The sequence below is a fragment of the Rhinatrema bivittatum genome, chromosome 7 (assembly GCF_901001135.1).
Source record: "Rhinatrema bivittatum chromosome 7, aRhiBiv1.1, whole genome shotgun sequence".
Lineage (NCBI taxonomy): Eukaryota > Metazoa > Chordata > Amphibia > Gymnophiona > Rhinatrematidae > Rhinatrema > Rhinatrema bivittatum.
The window spans coordinates 90,469,042-90,490,961 of NC_042621.1; the positions used below are offsets into that span (position 1 = coordinate 90,469,042).

Genomic DNA, 21,920 nt, shown 5'->3' on the forward strand with positions numbered 1-21,920 from the left:
TTCCGCTACAAGAACACATAGAAGCGCATTCAGTAAGAGCGGATGAGGAACAAATTTTACAGATGCCAGAGCCGGTTCCAGGACCATTGGGTCTATTGCCACCCCAATGTCCATCAAAAGCGCCAATTCATCGATGCCATTGCTATCCTCAGTACCTGCATTGGTGCCTCCATCCTTCCCATCGGTGCCACCTCCAGATCTGGCTGGATTTGGACCCTTACCTCTATCTGAAGGCCCTCATGCACACGCAGGCACGCACATGTTATAAAATCCGGGGTCGGCGTGTGCACATCAGATTCCATGATGGATATTTGTTGCGCCAGGAGGTAGACCCTTGGCCAAGTGCAGGATTGGTAGGCTCCCTGGTCGGACCCAGAGAACGCCTGCCACCAGGAGGTGGAGCACAGGTGGAGGCAGAGGCTAGCTGATGCTTCACCACTAGCAACCTGGGGTTCCCTCAGATTGAGCCCTTGGTTACCCGGACCGCCTGATCTTAGGTGGGCCTTGCAGGATCTGCTTGAGCGAAAGTTCAGAGGTGTGCCCACCACGATCAAGGGTGCATGGTCGATGTTCAGGCTAGGAGTCCGGGGTGGCAGAGAAGGCCAGAAGAGAGTCTCTGAATGTATGGCAAGGATCAAGACCAGAGTCAAGGTAGCGTAGTCAGCCAAAGCAGGGGTCAATACCAGTGGTCAGTCCATGGGTAGTCACCCAAAGCAGGGGTCGTTTCTAGGCAGCAGTAAGACGTGGTTAGAGGACAGGCAGAGGTCGGTTCCAGGCAGTGTGCAGATGTGGTCAGTAATCAGGCAGAGGTCAAAGCCAAGTGGCGATCAATGTAGTCAAGAATAGGCAGAGGTCAGTACCGAGAAGATAGTCCGAAAGGTACTATCTGGGAAGACGCAGGAACAAGAGGATGCAGGAACAGAAGGACGCTGGAACAAAAGGAAGCTGGAACAGAAGGATGCTGGAAAGAGACTTGAACAGGACTGGAACAAGGCTGGAATGAGACTGGAACAAAGACTGGAAACGCTGAGGCAAACTAGAAATCACGATGTGGTCGACCCGATTGCCAAGGCGAGGAAGTGAAGGCAGGCACTTCCTCTTATACAGTGATCAATCAGGCCCTTTAAGGGACTGGGCGGCCCGCACAAATGCGCTTAGGGATGGGGCCAATGCCAAGGAGGTCGCCGATCCTCGCCATGAGGCCTGGCTGGAGGTGGAAGGCCCGGCGACTGATGCTGCGGGATGCCGAGGCCTGGTTGTGCTTGCTGCTGCAGCTGGGGAGGACGACCTGGGACCTGTGGAGGAGCCAGTGAGGTGAGCAGGCCCAGGCACGGGCCGAGCGCGGACGGGACGCGCATCAGTATTAAGACAAGAATTGACAAGTTGTTAGATCAAGCTCTCCTGGAAGGATGAATCATTTTAAATTTTTTGAAGATTGATTTTCCCATTTGTCCTGTAATTATTTCTTCATGAGTTTCTTTACTTGAGCCATTGTCTATTTTTTTTTTTAATAAATTATTGAGGGATTTTGTCCCTTGTCTTCCCTTTTATGTATGTGATTCACTATGCTGAAGATTATACTGGACCTTTCGTGCATTTGTTATTAATAACCATTGGCATTGTATCTCTGCATACCAGCAGCTCTCAGGATGAGTCATTGGTAATTATATGAGAATCTTAGATACTAGACCAACACCTATAAGGGTACCAACTAATTTTTACATCAACTTATGTTTATTGCTCTTAAAGAAAATTGTTTTAGTTTTGATGGTAAATGTTTTCAACAAAAAAGGGAACAGCCATGAGGTCATCAATGGATCCAGATTTTGCCAACTTGTATGTTGGTGAATTTCAATATAGATGTGTGGTTATTTTCCACAATTCCAAAAAGAAATAGGTCAGCATAAGGGCTACCAACCAGGTCCCTGGTCTGGCTCCAGGAGCAACTTTTAAAGTAGCAGATTGACTTGACCAAGAAAATCTGACTTGAAAACAATACTTCTGCTTTTCTGTGGTTTTATTGCAAATAGCACAGCTCTAATAGCAAAAATGGCAAAACAAGTTACTCTGCCCACATTCTACACAGGCAGCTCATTGTATACTTTTCTAGGTCCATATTCAAACACCATTTAGCCTGCTAAAGGCTATATTCAGCCATTAGCCAGCTAAATTCTAGCTGGCTAATAAGTTAAGCAGCTATAATTTAACCGAATAAGTTAAAGGTGGTTTAGGGGTATAACTGGGAGGAATTGAGTTAGCTTGCTAAGTTAACCATCTAACTTTAATATTCAGTTGACTTAGGGGGTCATTTTCTAAAAGGATCGCATGCGAAAAGGGGAGGAGTTGGGGAAGCACCGGGTGGACACCTGGAAGACATCGCTGATGGCGAAAAGGTAAGGAGCCTTATTGCCATCAATAACGCAGCCAATAGCACTACCTTTCATGGTGGCACTACTGGTTTGCGAAACCCAGTCGTGATCGCACTGCGGTGGTGCGATCGCTGCCAGCTTTCGCAGGCCCGCCCCCCGCAATCTTAGAAAATCCAGGCCTTAGCTGGCTAAGTCTGATCAAGTCAAAGAGCTGTCCTACAGTTAGCCCCCTAAAGTTAGCTGGCTAACTAATTAAGATAACTGGCTATATTCAATAGTGTGGCTGCACTCTTGAATATCCTCCAAAATGTATCCCGCTATCTTTGCTATCCGGACTGTTGTCATTTTTCATTAAACACATACATAACCAATCAATACATTATTCTTTGATTACCCATTTCCTTGCATCATATTCTCATTACAGCCTCACCTCATGGAGCCAGTCATGGATGGCGTTTATTTCTTCATCCAAACATATACTGATTAGTAATTAGTATGATGAAAGCTATAATAAGCCACTTTTCTTCCATCTTAAATCTTATCTCCAATTTTAGATCCAAGGACAAGATGTCCTTTAGTCCTCCATCTTAAATGGAGCATCATGTGATGTTTTTTACTCTTTCAACTGGAACACATGTTTATCTCCTACAAAATGGGGAACAATTGTTGTTTCATTTATGATCTAATACTCTAGGTGCGGCCTTAAAATAATTCTTGATTTCAGATAGTCATGACTTAATCATTCATTTCTTAATCAGATCATAAGGCTTTAGAAACATGCAAAAACAAAAAGTTAGCTCTGCTTTTCTGTTCCACAGCATTACATACACTCTGCAGAACTGGCCTAGAAATAAGACACCCTGACCCTGACCTGTCTTTTCTATTCTAATTCTACAGATGGCTGTCATCTTATCCTTATGCATATCACAATCAGCTGTGGATATGCTTCATTGATTATATACTTATGCTATGGAAAGGTGATCAGTATCTTAATGCTCTTTTTTTCATGACTCACCTCTCATGTCACCAATTTACAGTTTATTTATAAGGCAAGGAAACTATTTTCTTCTTGGACATTATCATCAGTATTTCAGAAAAAACATTTTTGTTCTCCATCTTTTGGAAGCCAATGGGCTAGAATACCCTTCTCCATTTTATAAGCTGTCACCTATTGCATTTACATAACAACCTACTAAATGGTCAATTTTTTGAGACTATGCTGTCCACCCAATGTCTTGGACATTTTTTACAATAGACCTGGATTAGCTTTAACCAATCATGCCATTTCAAAGGGGTACATTTTCAAAAACAGCACGCGCGCGAACAAAAGTATGCTGGATTTTATAAGATACGCGCGTAACCGCATGTATCTTATAAAATCCGGGGTCGGCGCACGGAAGGGGTGCACATTTGTGCAACCTGCGCGCGCCGAGCCCGGCGCACGCTGCCTGTTCCCTCCGAGGCCACTCCAAAATCGGAGCGGCCTCGGAGGGAACTTTCCTTCCGCGTCCCCTCACCTTCCCCCCCCGGCCCTATCTAAAACCCCCCCTACCATTGTTGGCAGATTTACGCCTGCCAGAGGCAGGCGTAAATCTGCATGCACCAGCGGGCTGCTGGCGCGCCATCACCTGACCCAGGGACTGGTCCAGAGGCCTCAACCATGCCCCTGGGACGGCATCACGCCCCCGACACATGCCCCGCCCCGAAATTCGTGCCACCCACCCGACATGCCCCTGACACGCCCCCTTTGCAAAGCCCCGGGACTTACGCGCGCCGCCGAGCCTATGCAAAATAGGCTCGGTGCACACAGGGGGGTTTTTATCCGGCCCTAAGTGAATAGCAGATTGTGTCTTCTTTAATTATACCCAACCAGGTTTGACTCTAGAAGGACTTGTCAAAGCTCATAATGACAAAGCCATGGCTATATTGGTAGCCTATCTAAGAGGGTCATTCTCTAACGCTATCGCATGCGATAGCTAGCTCGGGGCAGAGTCGGGGCAGAGTCGGCCATGGAAGAGGAGGAGTTGGGGCAGCACCGGGGCCGACGCAGCGGACACATCGCTGGCGGCGAAAGGTAAGATTCCTTATCGACGCCAGTTTCATGCAGAATAACTACACCTTTTATGGTGCAGTTATTTGACGCGAAAGCGGTGGGCGAAAACGGTGGGCGAAGCGGGGGGCGGTCCTGCGATAGCCGGACCACCCCCCGCTCTGTGGTGCGATCGCTGCCGGCTATCGCAGGACCACCCCCCGCTTCGCCCACCTGCCCCCCATTACTGCCGGATTCTCTAAGGTCTGCGACCTTAGAGAATCCAGGTCTAAGATAGGCCGCTTTTGAGGAAAATTGCAATGCAACATTCTGTCTTCTAAGGTCTAATTATTTATTTCTTGAGATTTATATTCCACCTAATCACTTACATGTTGTAGACAAGCAGCAATAATTGAAAAATAAAAAACAATGTGGGGTAGATTTTAAAAGAAGCGCGTGCAGCCTATATGTGCTCGCACTACACAGTGCGCGCACATGTACACCCAATTTTATAATATGCACGCGCATGTTACAAATACGGGGTCAGCACGCACAAGGGGGGGTGCACAATTGTGCACCTTGCGTGCACCGAGCCCGCTTCGAGCTGTGCTGCCTTCCCCTGTTCCCTACCCCCCACCTCACCTTCTCTTCCCTTCCCCTACCTCCCCTGCCCTTTCCCCCTACCTTTGATGACTTCTTTTTTTTATTTCAAAATTTACTTCAGCCCTGGGGCTGAAGTAAGTTGCATGCACTGGCCGACTTCCGGCACGCGATCTCTGACCCCGCCTCGGCCCCACCCCACCCCACCTCGGACCACCCATGCCCCGCCCCTCCCCACCCCTTTTTGCAAGCCCCAGGACTTACACGCGTCCCGGGGCTTTATGCGCATCGCCGGGCCTTTTTAAAATAGGCCCGGCACACGTAAGGACGGTTGCACGCGTACATCCAGAGGATTTACAATCGGAACCTTTTGAAAATCCGGTCCTATATATATTTATATAGATAAATACATAAACTGGCAAATGCATACATGTTAGAAACATCTTTTAAAACCCTAAAAATTCATTCTGTAAATGTTTTGCAAGTGCACTCTCCATCCTATTCTGACAGGCACCTTCATCCCTAGGGCCCACTTCTATTATTTCAGGTTGCCCTTCCTTTAAAACAAAACACAAAAAAGAGTTTTGTCCACCAAATAATAGAGTATATTCAACTCTGCACATTGGCAGTTCAGTTGTTATTATTCCTCTTTGTTGTTGGACTACAAACCTTAAGCACAGAAGATGAGCAGACAAGATGGGCCGTATAGTCATTTTCTATCATCATTAAAAAGAAAGAACTCAATAATGTTCTTTCTTTTTAATTTGGCAGGTTTTATTTACCTTGGTTATTCTTTTGTTATCTCATTGTTAATCTCTCTTTTGCCTTCTCTACATTCCAAGTTGCATTTTATCCCTGTTTATTGTAACTGCTACCTTATTCTTCTATCACATGTTAATGTTTTAAGTTATTAAGTATTTATTCTTTTGTCACACCTTGTTATTTGTAAACCGGCATGATGCGACTCCCATCGCGAATGCCGGTATATAAGAAATTTAAATAAATAAATAAATCATGTTTCTATGATTCCTACTGGTGTGCCTGTTTAATCTTGCTTGTTTAAAGAGAAAACAAAGTTGCTTATCTACAGCAAGTATTTTCCATGGACATCAGAATAATTAGCCATACATACCCTCCCACCTCCCCTTTTGGAGTTGTTTTATTTTTATCTAAGTTATTACACATAGACCATAGTTGGAGTAAACATTGGCAAGGCAGAAATCCCATGTATATCAAGTTTCTCTATAGCTTTGAAAGAAACATTCCACATTGTTGCTGTTAAATTACATCATGATTTGTGTGACTGATTATCCTGCTGTCCACCAAGAACATACATTACAGGTAAACACATTTGTTTTATTTTAGCATAATTGTATTTTAGTGATACTTTTTAAAAGTTTGCTTATGTTGCTGTTCTAGAGAAGAAGGTTCTGCAGTACCAATTGGAGGAAACCCAGCAGTTGTTGCGACGAGAATCCAATAGTTACAGTGGTAAGTAAATCTTTTACTTTTCATCACTCCAGTAAACAGAAAATCTTCACTAATGTCACTAATGTTTACTATTTATACCCTCTTACAGTGGTATAAATAGTAAACTAACATATAAGCCTCTACAGAGTCTTTCTCTCCCCCTCTACCCGTATCTCTCTCTCTCTCTTACCACTCAGAATCACTATCAGTTGATTTTAGTGCATGTGTTATCTTTTTCAAAGCCCTGTGTTAAATGTGGATTATACTAAAAGAAATTGAATCCAGGGATTTGTAGATGATAATGCCATACGTAGCACATCATCAGATTGCTGGGTGGCTGGTGGATGTGAGGTCCGCCTGGTAACTTGGTGGCAGGCCTCACACTTCACCTAGATAGGATTTTAGACAGTGCTGTGGAGGAGCAGGCTGTCATGGTACATGTGGGCACCAACGACATAAGAAAATGTGGGAGGGAGGTTCTGGAAGCCAAATTTAGGATCTTAGGTAGAAAACTGAAATCCAGAACCTCCAAGGTGGCATTCTCTGAAATGCTCACTATTACACGTGCAGGTCCCCAGAGGCAGGCAGAGCTCCAGAGTCTCAATGCATGGGTGAGACGATGGTGCAGGGAATAGGATTCAGTTTTGTAAGGAACTCGACAACCTTTTGGGGAATGGGGAGACATTTCCAAAAGGATGGGCTCCATCTTAACCAGAATGGAACCTGGCTGCTAGTGCTAACTTTTAAAAAGGAGATAGAGCAGCTTTTAAACTAGAACAAGGGGGAAAGCCAACAGTCATTCAGCAGTTCATGGTTCAGAGGAAGGTATCTTCAAAGAATACTAATTAAATAGGAAAGTTAGGGCATCCCAACAGAGAGGTTTCATTAAATGCAAAAGTAGTCCATTGTGTTATGTTCTGTGTGTCTTGAACTAGTAGTGGGCCCTTGGGTTGTGGCGAGTGAAGACTCCGCCCACAGGGAGGAGCCCTGTGGGTACTTACCACAACAGACGTGGTCTCAGCAGTGATAGACAACAGAGGAAATACCTTTATTATACAGCCAATGGTGATCTGAAGAGCGAAGCAATAGAGTCAGTCCAGAGAGTGACCAGTAGCTGATCAGTCCAGTAGTAATCCACAGCGCGGAGTAGTCCGGTGAATACCTTCTCTAGGCGAAGCTTGTGCTGGCAACTCCAGTAGTGGGCCACAGCACGGGGTAGGCCAGAAGCCGAGGGTATGGTTGCACAAGACAGGAGGGATCCGATAGTGGCCTGCAAGCAGGGTAACCCGATAATCCGTGCCACAAAGATAGAGTAGCTGGTACTATACTCTAGGGATGTGAATCGTTTTAGGACGATTAAAATTATCGTCCGATAATTTTAATATCGTCTTAAACCGTTATGGAACACAATACAATACAGATTCTAACGATTTATCGTTATAAATCGTTAGAATCGTGAGCCGGCACACTAAAACCCCCTAAAACCCACCCCCGACCCTTTAAATTAAATCCCCCACCCTCCCGAACCCCCCCCCCAAATAACTTAAATAACCTGTGGGTCCAGCGGCGGTCCGGAACGGCAGCGGTCCGGAACGGGCTCCTGCTCTGAATCTTGTCGTCTTCAGCCGGCGCCATTTTCCAAAATGGCGCCGAAAAATGGCGGCGGCCATAGACGAAAAAGATTGGACGGCAGGAGGTCCTTCCGGACCCCCGCTGGACTTTTGGCAAGTCTCGTGGGGGTCAGGAGGCCCCCCACAAGCTGGCCAAAAGTTCCTGGAGGTCCAGCGGGGGTCAGGGAGCGATTTCCCGCCGCGAATCGTTTTCGTACGGAAAATGGCGCCGGCAGGAGATCGACTGCAGGAGGTCGTTCAGCGAGGGTTCCGGCGCCTCGCTGAACGACCTCCTGCAGTCGATCTCCTTCCGGCGCCATTTTCCGTACGAAAACGATTCGCGGCGGGAAATCGCTCCCTGATTTTAGTAGATACGCGTGTATCTGCTAAAATCCTGGATCAGCGCGCGCAAGGCTACCGATTTCGTGTAGCCGGCGTGCGCCGAGCCGCACAGCCTGCCTCCATTCCCTCCGAGGCCGCTCCGAAATCAGAGCGGCCTCGGAGGGAATTCGCTAACGCCCTCTCCTCACCTTCCCCTCCCTTCCTCTACCTAACCCCCCCCCCCCCCGGCCCTGTCTGAAACCCCCCCCCCTACCTTTGTTGGGGGATTTACGCCTCCCAGAGGGAGAAGTAAATCCCCGCGCGCCTAGACGCGACCCGGCTCTGCTGCAGTTCCTGATGTTCCCTGTCGGGCCTCTCCACATGGCCCGCAGAGAGACGTCATCCCAACCAGCGCCGCACCCCTCTAGGTGCGTGCATGTGCGTGCGCTCAGCTAGTCCTTACATAGGGCCCGCGGCGGTAACTTGGCCATGGCCCCAGATGATGACGTCGGCAGACCTCCGGTATATAAGCCCGAGCTCCGCTCTCTCAAATTGCTTTTGCAACAGGTCCCCTCGCTAGTCAAGTACTCGTTGCCTCATCAGTTCCTGGTTCCCGATCCTGATTGCCTTTGTTCCTGTTCCTTCATCTCTCCTTCAGTTTGCTAACCTGGTATGACCTCTGCAATGCCTGACTACTCCATTGCCTCTCTCCAGCCCCGGACCTCTGCATTGCTCAACTACTCCATTGCTTCTCTCCAGCCCTGGACCTCTGCATTGCTTGACTACTCTGCTGCCTCTCAACAGCCCCAGACTTCTGCATCGCCTGACTACGCCTTTGCTTTTCTCCAGCCCTGGACCTCTGCTTCATCTGACCATCCTTTGACTCTCTCCTCACCTAGACCTCAGCCTTGCTTGCCACTACGTCCAGACTGCCGCCAGCCTTGAACGCCGCTTGCTTAAAGACGCTTCTTCAGCCTTTATCCTAGACGTGGTTCACTCAGGCTTTGGCCTTCTCTTGCTCAGGCGCCCTCTGTCAGACTGTGTTCCTATTGGCACCCGTGTCTCCGGGACTCCGCCTCATCCAGTACAGACTGATACCTACACTAGTTGCTGCCTCTGGGCTGACCTCGATCCACCCATCGATCACTAACAGAGGCCACCTAAGTCCAGCCGGCCCCGGCATCCAAAGGCTCAACCCGCGGGGAACGAGGGCTGGTATTGGCGAAGCACCAGCTGGCCTCTGTCCATCAAGCCTCTCTGCCTGTCGATGGTAGGGATCCTACGGGTAGAGTCAACCCCACCTTGGCCCAAGGGTCCACCTCCGGTGCAACAGATTGCAAAGGCCATGGACTCAGCGGAGCCGCGTGCCCTCCAGGCTATTCCTGGCCTGGCCCTAAAGGTACAAGAACAGCAACAGTTTCTCAAGGCTCTGGCCTCTTCCCTCGAGCATCTGCATACACAGCTAGATGCCATGTCCTGCAACTCAGGTCCAGCGTTGGCTTCCTCTCTGCCACAGCCATCTACTTCTTCCTCCAGAGCCCTACTGGCCCTGCCAGCACCGCCTCGTTTCAATGGTGACTCCAAACTGTGTAGAGGGTTTATTAACCAGTGCTATATGCAGTTTGCTCTTCATATTTCAAGATGAATTAACCAAGGTTAACTTCATCTTGTCTTGCCTAGAAGGGAAGGCGCTGGCGTGGGCTTCTCCCTTGTGGGAGCGATTGGACTCACTCCTACGGGAACTGTCTCAGTTCGTGACCATGTTCTGGCGAACCTTTGATGATCCTGGATGGCATGCCGTGGCAAGTTCTAGTCTACTACACCTTCGACAAAGCCAAAGAAGCCTCTTCAACTCCACCATTGAATTCCGGACTCTAACGTCTGAACTCTCTTGGCAGGAGGACTGCTTGCAAACTATCTACCTGGATGGGCTCTCCTCGCAACTAAAGGATGAGTTGGCAGCATGAGAGCTCCCTTCCTCTCTTGAGGATCTTATCGATCTAACAGGCTGAATTGACCATCGTCTCCAAGAGCGTCACCGGGAGAAACGGATGCCCAAGAAATCCTCACAGGTCCATTCTCACTTGACACCTGCTACCAACCCTACTACTGGTAGGAACTCTGCTGTGGCCAAGACTGACAAACCCATGCAGTTGGGTCGTGGGCACCTGTCCCCTGAAGAGCGCCTCCGGCGGAGACAAACAGGCCTGTGTCTGTACTGTGGAGCACCCAGCCATCATCTACAGACTTAACCAGTCCGTCCAAGAAACTTCCCGGCCTAAGTTCAGTTAGGATCCTGAACTTGGGCGCAACATCTCTGGCCCCCCAACTATCCATGCCTGTAACTATAGTCTGGGACACTCGATCGTTTCCTGTCCTTGCTCTATTGGATTCCGGTGCAGGTGGAAATTTTATCCTTAGAGACCTGGTTCAACTCCTGGGAATCAAAATCCATCTTCTCGAGACTTCAATCTATGGAGAACTGTTACCCGGTTGAATGTCCTTAACCACTGAGCGAGCTCGACTTCTTACTGGCACTCTCCACTCCGAAGAAATTGAACTTTTGGCTCTAGAGAAATCCATCCACCCGGTAGTTCTGGGACTACCCTGGCTCCAATGTCACTCTCCCCAATTCGATTGGGGGTCTCTCCAGCTGACAGAATGGGGTTCTGCCTGTCACCAGACTTGTCTTCAGAAAGTGGCGCCCCCACCAGTGGTTCCTCTGGCGACCACTTTCTCAGGCATACCTGCTCCCTAAGCAGATTCGAAGATGTGTTCTCGAAGCAGAAGGCGGACCTCCTACCTCCTCTTTGGAAGTTTGATTGTCCCATTGATCTTCTGCCTGAAACCACGCCCCCCCCCCCCCCCCCCCGAGGGCATACCTATCCTCTGTAGCTTCCTGAGATCAAGGCTATGACAGAATACATACGGGAGAATCTTGCGAAGGGGTTCATTTGCCCCTCTACCTCCCCTGCTGGTGCAGGGTTCTTTTTCGACACGAAAAAGGACGGATCTTTAAGACCGTGTATCGACTACCATGGTCTGAATGCAATCACTCTCAAGGACAAGTACCCTCTGCCCTTGATATCTGAATTGTTTGATCGGCTACATGGAGCCTCTATCTTCACCAAGTTAGACTTATGTGGAGCCTATAACTTGGTGCATATCCACCCTGATGACATCTGGAAGACTGCTTTCAACACCAGAGATGGACATTACGAATATTTAGTGATGCTCTTCAGCCTTTGTAACGTACCTGCAGTTTTCCAGCGAATGATTAATGAAATCTTCCAGGATCTCTTACACATCAAAGTCATAGCGTACCTGGGTGACATTTTTATCTTCTCCAAGAACCTGGCCATGCACCATATCGATGTTCGTACTGTACTTCAACGTCTTCGGGAGAACCATCTGTCCGCGAAATTAGACAAGTACCTGTTTGAAAAATCCAGCTTGCCCTTTCTGGGGTACATAATCTCCCAACAAGGATTCTCGATGGATCGTGTGAAACTAAAAGGAATCCAAGACTGGCCACAACCCGTGGGCCTGAAGGCACGTCAACGTTTTCTAGGATTCACAAATTACTACCGCCACTTTATACTGCACTACTCTATGTTGGATGCTCCTCTTACAGCTCTAACCTGTAAGGGTGAGAACATCCGAAACTGGACCCCGGAGGCTATTTCCACCTTTCATCGCCTCAATGAGGCTTTCTTAACTGGATCCTGTCTCCATCATCCGGACCCTAATCGCCCCTTCCTGGTTGAGGTAGATGCCTCCGTGATTGGGGCAGGGGCGGTCCTGAACCAACGCTCTGCTTCCGGATCCATGATCCCATGTTCCTTCTACTTGTGCAAATTCTCTGCTGCAGAACAAAATTATAGCATTGGAGACCATGAGTTACTCGCCTTCAAGCTGGCTTGGAGGAATGGCACCCATGGCTAGAGGGCGCCCAACATAAATTTACAGTGTTCACAGATCATAAAAACCTGGAACACTTGAGCCAAGCCCAACGTCTCAATGCCCATCAAGCCCGATGGGCTCTGTCCTTTTCCAGATTTAACTTCAAACTTCGCTACTGCCCGGCAGAGAAAAATCTCCAGGCAGATGCCCTGTCTCGTTCATTTGAACCTGAAGACAAACCCAATGAACCCAGTCATATTATTGACCCAGCTTGCATTTGTCTTTTGGCTACTCATCCTGTTCCTATGGGGAAAACAGTGGTGCCCCATCGACTTCTCGAAAGAGTCCTCTGTTGGGCACATGACCCTAAATTTGCTGGTCACCCAGGGCGAGCGCGAACCTTAGCGCTGCTACAGCGGTTCTTCTGGTGGCCCACTATGGTCTCTGATGCTAAAGCGTATGTCGATTCCTGCAGCACCTGTGCTCAACAGAAACCCCCGGTCGGGCGACCTTGGGGTTTACTCCAGCCACTCCCAGCTCCCGAAGAACCATGGACACATATTTCCATGGATTTCATCGTAGACTTACCACCATCTAAAGGCCACACGGTCATATGGGTTACAATTGACAGATTCTCCAAAATGGCCCATTTTGTTCCACTACCGGGCCTACCATCTGCACCCGAATTGGCACGCCTGTTCTTTCGACACATCTTCCAATTACACGGCTTACCCAAGGGCATTGTTTCTGACAGAGGCCCACAATTCATCGCCAGATATTGGCACACCCTTTATAAAAGTTTGGCATTAACATCAGTTGAACAACAGTATACCATCCTCAAGCCAATGGACAAGCCGAGCGTACAAACTGCTCCTTGAAGTCCTTCCTCTGCGCATATATAAACAATCATCAGGACAATTGGTCGGAGCTTCTTCCTTGGGCAGATTTCTCCCACAACTCCCACATCGCCGCTGCCACAGTACGCCGCCCTTTTCAATCGTTATGGGAAACAACCGTGACCATCGCTACCCATACCATTGTCAGTGCCTTCTCCTGCTGCGCAAGCTACTGATGATGCCCTCATGGCACTTTGGAACAAGACGAATCTTCGCTTATGCCAGGCCGCTTCCCAGGCCAAGAGATCTGCTGACAGCCATCGACATTCAGCTCCCGAGTTCCTTCCTGGCCAGAAAGTCTGGTTAAACACCCATTATATTCGACTCAAGACACCAAGGCATTTTGGACCTTTTCCCATCATTCGTCATGTCAGACCAGTAACCTACCAACTCCGGCTGCAGCCTACATTGGGAATCCACAATACATTTCACGTATCACTCCTAAAACCTATGGTCCTATCCTGGCCTTCACGAAAGGCTCCTGCACCTCCTCCACTGGTCGCGGAGACTGACATCACTTATAAGGTCCACAAAGTCCTTGATGTCCACCGTAGGGGCCGCTGGTGGGAATACCTCCTTTCCTGGGAGGGTTATGGCCCTGAAGAAAATTCATGGGAGCTAGCCTATAACATCCTTGATAAGAAACTCCTCCTCCAGTTTCATCGTGCCCATCCGGGCAAACCCAGACCTCCAAGGGGGGGCATAGAGGGGGGTATTGTTATGCGCACCGGCCGCAGCAGACCCGCGGCTTGGCCCCCTCATCTCTTGCAAACTGATCAAGCATCTGGTCCCTCGTCTCTGGTGGCTGTGGGCTGCCAGCTCCTTCCTCGGTCCACCCCTGGGGCCTCCAGCTCTGCTGCAGTTCCGTGTCAGGCCTCTCTGCGTGGCCCACGGAAAGACACCATCCCAACCAGTGCCGTGCCCCTCCCTAGGCGCGCGCGCACAGCTAGTCCTTACATAGGGCCCACGGCGGGAACCTGGCCGCAGCCCCGAATGATGACGTCGGCAGAGCTCCAGTATATAAGCCCAGGCTCCGCTCTCACAAATTGCCTTTGCAACAGGTCCCCTCACTAGTTTAGTACTCGTTGCCTCTTCAGTTCCTGGTTCCTGATCCTGATTGCCTTTGTTCCTGTTTCCTTGTTCGTGTGTCCCTATTGCTTCATCTCTCCTTCAGTTTGCTAACCTGGTATGACCTCTGAATTGCCTGACTACTCCGTTGCCTCTCTCCAGCCCCGGACCTCTGCATTGTCTGACTACTCCGTTGCCTCTCTCCAGCCCCGGTGCTCTGCATTGCCTGACTACTCCGTTGCCGCTCTCCAGCCCCGGACCTCTGCATTGCCAGACTACACCGTTGTTTTTCTCCAGCCCTGGACTTCTGCTTTGTCTGACTATCCTTTGACTCTCTCCTCATCTAGACCTCAGGCTTGCTTGCCACTGCTTCCAGACTACTGCCAGCCCTGAGCCCAGCTTGCTTGAAGATGCCTCTTCAGCCTTTGTCCTGGACGTGGTTCACTCAGGCTTCAGCCTGCTCTTGCTAGGACGCCCTCTGTCAGACTGTGTTCCTATTGGTGCCCGGGTCTCTGGGACTCCGCCTCATCCAATATAGACTGATACCTACACTAGTTGCTGCCTTTGGGCTGACCTCGATCCACCCATCGATGACCATTGACAGAGGTCACCTAAGTCCAGCCGGCCCTGGCACCCAAAGGCTCAACCCACATGGAATGAGGGCTGGTATTGGTGAAGCGCCAGCTGGCCTCCATCCATCAGCCCTCTCTGCCTGTCGACAGTGGGGATCCTACGGGTAGTGTCAACCCCACCACGGCCCAAGGGTCTACCTCTGGTGCAACACTATAAAATGAATGGCATAGGAAGAGAAAATTGTATTTTTTGCCTTTTTAAAATATTTTTGATCTGGGGACACAATACTCCAGTATAATTAATAAAAAGCAAAGCTAGAGTGGTAAGAACACCCCAAGACTTCAAAAGATGATACTTTCAACATTGGTATAAGACCTTCAAGGCTGTTTGAGGGGGCAAATTGGCACCAAGTGTAGCATATATACTTGAAGGCATCATGAAACATAGAAACATAGAAACATAGAAACATAGAAATGACGGCAGAAGAAGACCAAATGGCCCATCCAGTCTGCCCAGCAAGCTTCCCTCATTTCTTCTCTCATACTTATCTGTTTCTCTTAGCTCTTGGTTCTAATTCCCTTCCACCCCCACCATTAATGTAGAGAGCGGTGATGGAGCTGCATCCAAGTGAAATATCTAGCTTGAGTAGTTAGAGGTAGTAGGGGTAGTAACCGCCGCAATAAGCAAGCTACACCCATGCTTATTTGTTTTTACCCAGATTATGTTATACAGCCCTTATTGGTTGTTTATCTTCTCCCCTGCCGTTGAAGCAGGGAGCTATGCTGGATATGCGTGAGGTATCAGTTTTTTTCTTCTCCCCTGCCGTTGAAGCAGAGAGCTATGCTGGATATGCATTGAAAGTGAAGTATCAGGCACATTTGGTTTGGGGTAGTAACCGCCGTAACAAGCCAGCTACTCCCCGCTTTGTGAGTGTGAATCCTTTTTTCTTCTCCCCTGCTGTTTAAGCAGAGAGCTCTGCTGGATGTGTGAAGTAACAGTTTTTCTTTTCCCCTGCTGTTGAAGCAGAGAACTATGCTGGATATGCATTGAAGTGAAGTATAAGAATGGAGTGATCAAGCTAGTTGAAAGGCATCAGGAATAGAGGAAGGTGGAGGTAGTAATTTGGATATTTGGTTTGGGGTAGTAACCGCCGTAACAAGCCAGCTACTCCTGTCTTTGTGAGTGCAAATCCTTTTTTCCACATTTCCTCTTGCTGTTGAAGCTTAGAGTGATGTTGGAGTCACAGTAACCATGTGTATGTTTATTGAATAAGGGTATTGTCTCCAGGCAGTAGCCATCATTCTGGCGAGTCACCCACTCTTCATTGGCGGCCTCTTGACTTTATGGATCCACAGTGTTTATCCCACGCCCCTTTGAAGTCCTTCACAGTTCTGGTCTTCACCACTTCCTCCGGAAGGGCATTCCAGGCATCCACCACCCTCTCCGTGAAGAAATACTTCCTGACATTGGTTCTGAATCTTCCTCCCTGGAGCTTCAAATCGTGACCCCTGGTTCTGCTGATTTTTTTCTTATGGTAAAGGTTTGTCGTTGCCTTTGGATCATTAAAACCTTTCAAGTATCTGAAAGTCTGTATCATATCACCTCTGCTCCTCCTTTCCTCCAGGGTGTACATATTTAGATTCTTCAATCTCTCCTCGTACGTCATGCGATGAAGATCCTCCACCTTCCTGGTCGCCCTTCTCTGGGGAGGAACAAAGCATAAGAAGAAGTAGAAAATCTCTCAAGTTAGTGCTAAAGTAATTGACAGAGTGACATGAGCAAACCAAAGCATCATAAGAGGTACAACGTGGATTATAGAATCCAAGATGGCCACTGTTGAGCATACCACATGAGCATGGCTTCTTTTTCCTTCTTGTCTTGGAGCTACCTTTGCCTTTGTGATGCTGCACTCAGCCAAAAAACATGAGGTAAAAGAAAGGACTTACCCTGCGGTCCTTCTAGATTCTCCTGTTTTGGTCCCTATGGAAACTCATGTCCACCGGGGATATCATTCGGGAGTTTCGTCCTTGGGGGTGGAGGCAGGATTGGAGTTGCCGACCTCCCCTCGGATTTGATGACATTTTATCTCCAATCATTAGGTTCCTCTAGCAAACCCATCTGCCTCCAGAGACCAGGTGCCCTGTCAGGACTTTTTTTCAAGCGTTGTCTTGAGCTCTTTCTCCATACTATTATTGGGGTGTATACTGATGTCTCCAGGCAAAGACAGAAGAAGAGGCATCAGTTTCTTTTGATGAGACCTAGGGTTCTGCAGATTGGGGCTATATTTGTTTTGAAATTTCCATGCAAATGCCTTATTAAATATAAGGGTCCGTCATATGTTTCTTTTCTCCTTCTCAATTATCTTCTTTTCTATGTGATAAACCAATCTACAATCTGGGGGTTCTGATTTAGCTCAGTCCGTTCCTCCTTCAGACAGTTGAATAGCCTATTTATTGGATTATAGTATCCGTTGTATTTATAATGCTCTTTAACAATTTTTCCTTAAAGTCCTCTTCAGGTTCTCTCCTTAATGTTTGAAATTGAATCCCTTATAGTGGATTTATGGAAATGTAGAAAAACATAATGTATTTTCTTTCCTTTTGTTTATATTTGGATGTGTATTTCTTTTTCCTTTTTCCTTTTCTATTTCAAGATTGTATTATTTGAATTTATTGGAAAATGCATAAATAAAGAATAATAAAAATAAAAAAGAGGTACAAAGCTGTGACCAGAGTGGAAAGAGCATTCCAAGGCTCCAAAAGAGGGGGGAAAGGGCACCAACTATATTGGTAGAAAGCTGTAGGCAGGAAGAAGGCAGAGGAAATACTTGGAGGATGCTTGACATCATTTCCAAAGGATCTGGATGATTGGACTTGGTTTTGGTTTTCACTGGAGGCTAAGATGCAACTGAGTAGAGGCACCAAATGCTCTTTAGCCAGTAGCTGTTCAATATTCTATGATTTAGGAACCCAGGACATGTGTCTTCATCTGAATCAGTATTTGCAATTACTGGCTCCATTACCTCAGAAGTACTCTGGCACATTTAAATCTAAATGAGGATTCTATAGGTAGTCCTGTTCAGCCTGTAAATATTCTAAATTGTTGTCTTTTTTGTAACAAATTGAAGCTACTTTGCATAAAGCTTCCTTTTCCTGTTTCATCAGTTGTTCAGTGTTACATTCCCCTTCTATCTCCATATCTAAGGAGTAACTCTATCTCGCTGAAACCTCCCACTATGAAAGGCAGTTTGTGCCTTTTATAATTGATCCGTATTATTCAAGAACACAACAATTCCATTGGATATAATAATGAGTATTAATTAGAGATTTTTTAAGGCTATCATGATGAGCTTATTACCATGAACTTGATGATTGTGAGATGTTAAAAGAATTAGATATTTACCAATTATCACAAATAGGAAAAGATTCTTTCTTATAAAATCAAGTAGGCATAAATTTAGGAAAACACAGTATATCAAATCAACTGGAGCTTTACACTTAGGACATGAACCATTATTTTCTGACTAATCCCACAGGAACATAAATGCCCACCTTATAACACAGATTGTGCTTGGTTCATCTTCCAGCTGCTAAGGGATGATTTTAACTGTTGAAGTATCTGGATCAGCAGGGCTTTGCATCAGACTACAGGTTTCTATCCCAAGCTAGGAATGGCAAAAGTGAAGTGTTGGTCTGCTGAAACTGTTACACATCGCAATCAGTGAAAATAAATCGTTCTTTCTTCTCTTACACCATAAAAGGTGTAGTTATTTGACGTGAAACTGGTGGCAATAAGGGTCCTTACCTTTCGCTAAGGGTGGCACCGGGGCCGACGATGTATCCACAGCGTCGGCCCCGGTGCCACCCCAACACCTCCTCTTCCAGGGCCGACTCTGTCCTGAATCCGCCCCCATTTAGAGATTGTATGTGAAAAGGGACCGCTTTTGAAAATGACCCCCTTAATCTGCATTTCTTAGTTCATCAATACAAATAAATTAGCTCCAAGATCAGCAATGCCATTGGCCAAAATCATCCAGGGTTTATTCAATACATGTAGTTCAGTCTTCAGCCAGAGAGACATTGAGAGTCTCTCAGAACAATTTCTGACTGAAAAGTCAAAAATATTTTCTCCCATTGGGATCTCTCGGGGTTTTCCACTGGCTGGTGAGTACCTCTGTCTCATATTTTACTCTTAGAGTAAAATAAGTTTTTCTCTCACAAATTTCCATTTTTCTCATCGACAGCTGTCGATCCAAAATGTCCACGGGCTTCAAAAAATGCCCTATATGTAACCGGACAATGTCCATCACCGACCCGCACCTCGAGTGTGTGATGTGTCTTGGTGAAAAACACGATGTCAACACCTGCCCAAAATGCGAGGAGATGACGGTAAAAGGAAGGAAAGCTCGTCAAGAGAAAATGGAACATTTGTTCCACCTTCAACTTCTTCCATCTCCCTCGACGTCATTGAAATCGTCTCCGGTCGAAGCTACTAAACGTGTCTTACTCAAAAAACATCGTCCGGGAGAATCAGGGGACCATCCTTCCCCGGCGTCGTCGACGGCATCGCTGAAGTCCATCGATCAACACAAGACAAAACATCGTCATCGACACCGACATCCATCGACGTCGGAGTCTTCTCTTCCCCCAGAAGAATCGATTGCAAAGCGGCCACGGAACCAAGCTACATCAGTTCCTTCTATGCCTGGACCTGTTCATCAGGAATCGTCGATACCAGAACCTCCACAGGGCTCTGTGCAGGATCTGCCACCACAACCTCCGCCACCGTGTACAACTGCTCTGACTCCATCAGTTGTAACGCTGGAATTGTCTGTCCTTATCAGGCAAGCGGTCATCCAGGCTCTTCAGGAACAGCAAACAACTCCGGCACTCCCGCTGATGCTAGTGCCTACAGCACCGATGCCGGTAAACTTACCGATGCCGGTGTCGATGCCAGTGCCAGGCTCGAAATCGATGCCCGCACCGAGGTTGATTACAGCGTTGACATCGATTTATGCACAGAAACCGACGACTTCATCGAGGCCAACCTCGGTGCCAGCACCGTTAACATCTTCGACACATTGCTGGCAATTCCATCGACACCTGCATCAATACCAACCTCCATGCCATCGATGCAGCCGCTGTCTGAAGATCCAGAACAACATGATTTGGCATTTTTTCAACGTCTCTTGAAAAGATACCAAGATGTCATCGATACTCTTCCACCAAAAACATTAGAGGATACTTCTCCAGTAATACCCTCTGATGATCCACAGCCAGGACCTTCGGGCCTTCATCATCCACCCAGATCTTCCCCACTATCTCCATATAGGGATGATCAAAATGCATCTTGGGATGATCAACATACTGACACCTCTTCTGAGGACTTCATGTCAGAGCCTTCACCTCCAGACCAAAGGAAAAAGTCCCCACCAGAGGATTTGTCCTTTTCCACCTTCATACAAGAGATGGCAGATACCATACCCTTTAAGTTGGTTGCGGAAGAAGATACAAGGCAACAAACTTTGGAAGTACTTCAATTTGTTGACCCACCAAAACAGGTATTGGCTATTCCAACACATGAGGTACTTCTGGATCTCCAGGATCATATCTGGGAGCACCCATGTTCTGTCTCTGCTGTCAACAAACGAGTAGACACCACATACTTAGTACAAGCTGCTCCTGGATATAAAAACCCGCAGCTACCACACCAAACCGTGGTAGTGGAATCTGCCCAGAAGAAATCCAAATGTATTCATCCTCATTCTTCAACCCCCCCAGGAAAAGATCACAGGTTTGTCGATTCCCTGGGTAGGAAAGTGTATCAAGGGGCTAGCCTGAATGCCAGAATTTCCTCTTACCAACTTTACATGACACAGTATCAGAGGAATCTGTGGAAGCAGATGGAGGAATTCACCACATCTTTACCATCACAATTTCAGGAAGCAGCACAGGCCATAATTCATAAAGGCCTAGAGGCAGGGAAACATGAAGTCAGGGCAGCCTACAATAATTTCGAGATGGCTTCCAGAACAGCAGCTGCTGGGATTAGTGTTCGACGATGGGCATGGCTTAAGGCCTCTGACCTTAGGCCTGAGGTCCAAGACAAACTGTTTGACTTGCCATGTGTTGGGGATAACCTTTTTGGTTCAAAGGTCCAGGATGCTGTGGCACAACTAAAAGAACATACAGAGACCTTACGTCAATTGTCACAGGTCCCACAAGAACCCTCTACACAGCCTCCTCCTCGTCCTCCTAGGTGAGAACCCAGACGCCCATACTACCGGCAAAGACGGTACTACCCCCAAGCATCTAGGGAAAGGTCCACTAGGCCGCAACAACGTTCCCAGGCCAGACAACCAAGAACTACTCGCCCGCAACCTCCTCCACAGACAGGGCCAGCTGCGGGTTTTGAAACACAAAGCAGAGAACAAATCCATCTCCTAAATCGTCGACCAGATCTAGCAGTAGGAACCAGAATATCCTATTTTCACAATCATTGGCTAAGAATTACATCAGACCAATGGGTACTCTCCATAGTTTCTCGAGGTTACAAACTCAATTTCCTCTCAATTCCACCAGAATCTCCACCGAGATTTTTTTCTACAGCAAGAATCTCAGCTAATTCATCTACAAGCAGAATTATCCATCCTTCTGAGAGCCAGGGTTATACAACTAGTGCCCCAGACTCAGCAGGGCAGAGGATTCTACTCCCATTATTTCCTCATTCCAAAGAAAACCGGAGGCCTACGTCCCATCTTAGATCTCAGAAATCTCAACAAATTTCTAAAGAAAGAAAAGTTCAGGATGGTATCTCTAGGCACCATGCTTCCACTTCTTCAAACAGGAGATTGGCTTTGTTCTCTGGATCTTCAAGACGCTTACGCTCACATTCCAATATTCCCTCCTCATCGCAAGTACCTGCATTTCATGGTGGGCCATCAACATTTCCAGTACAGAGTTCTGCCATTCGGACTAGCCTCTGCTCCCAGAGTATTCACAAAATGTCTGGCAGTAATAGCAGGACATTTGCACAAACAAAGTGTCCATGTCTTTCCATATCTAGACGACTGGCTCATCAG

General features: G+C 47.5%; 1 protein-coding gene across 3 annotated transcripts in view; it reads left to right on the forward strand.

The window, feature by feature from the left end:
- Positions 1-21,920, forward strand: part of LOC115095247 — a 392,965-nt gene that overhangs the window by 240,996 nt on the left and 130,049 nt on the right. For all 3 annotated transcript variants that reach the window (XR_003857731.1, XM_029608666.1, XM_029608667.1), the window contains one exon: positions 6,418-6,489. Coding sequence is in view for 2 of the 3 variants with exons in the window: in XM_029608666.1 (XP_029464526.1) it covers positions 6,418-6,489 (72 nt within the window). In the remaining variant the exon portion in view is untranslated. The remainder of the gene's footprint in view (positions 1-6,417; positions 6,490-21,920) is intronic.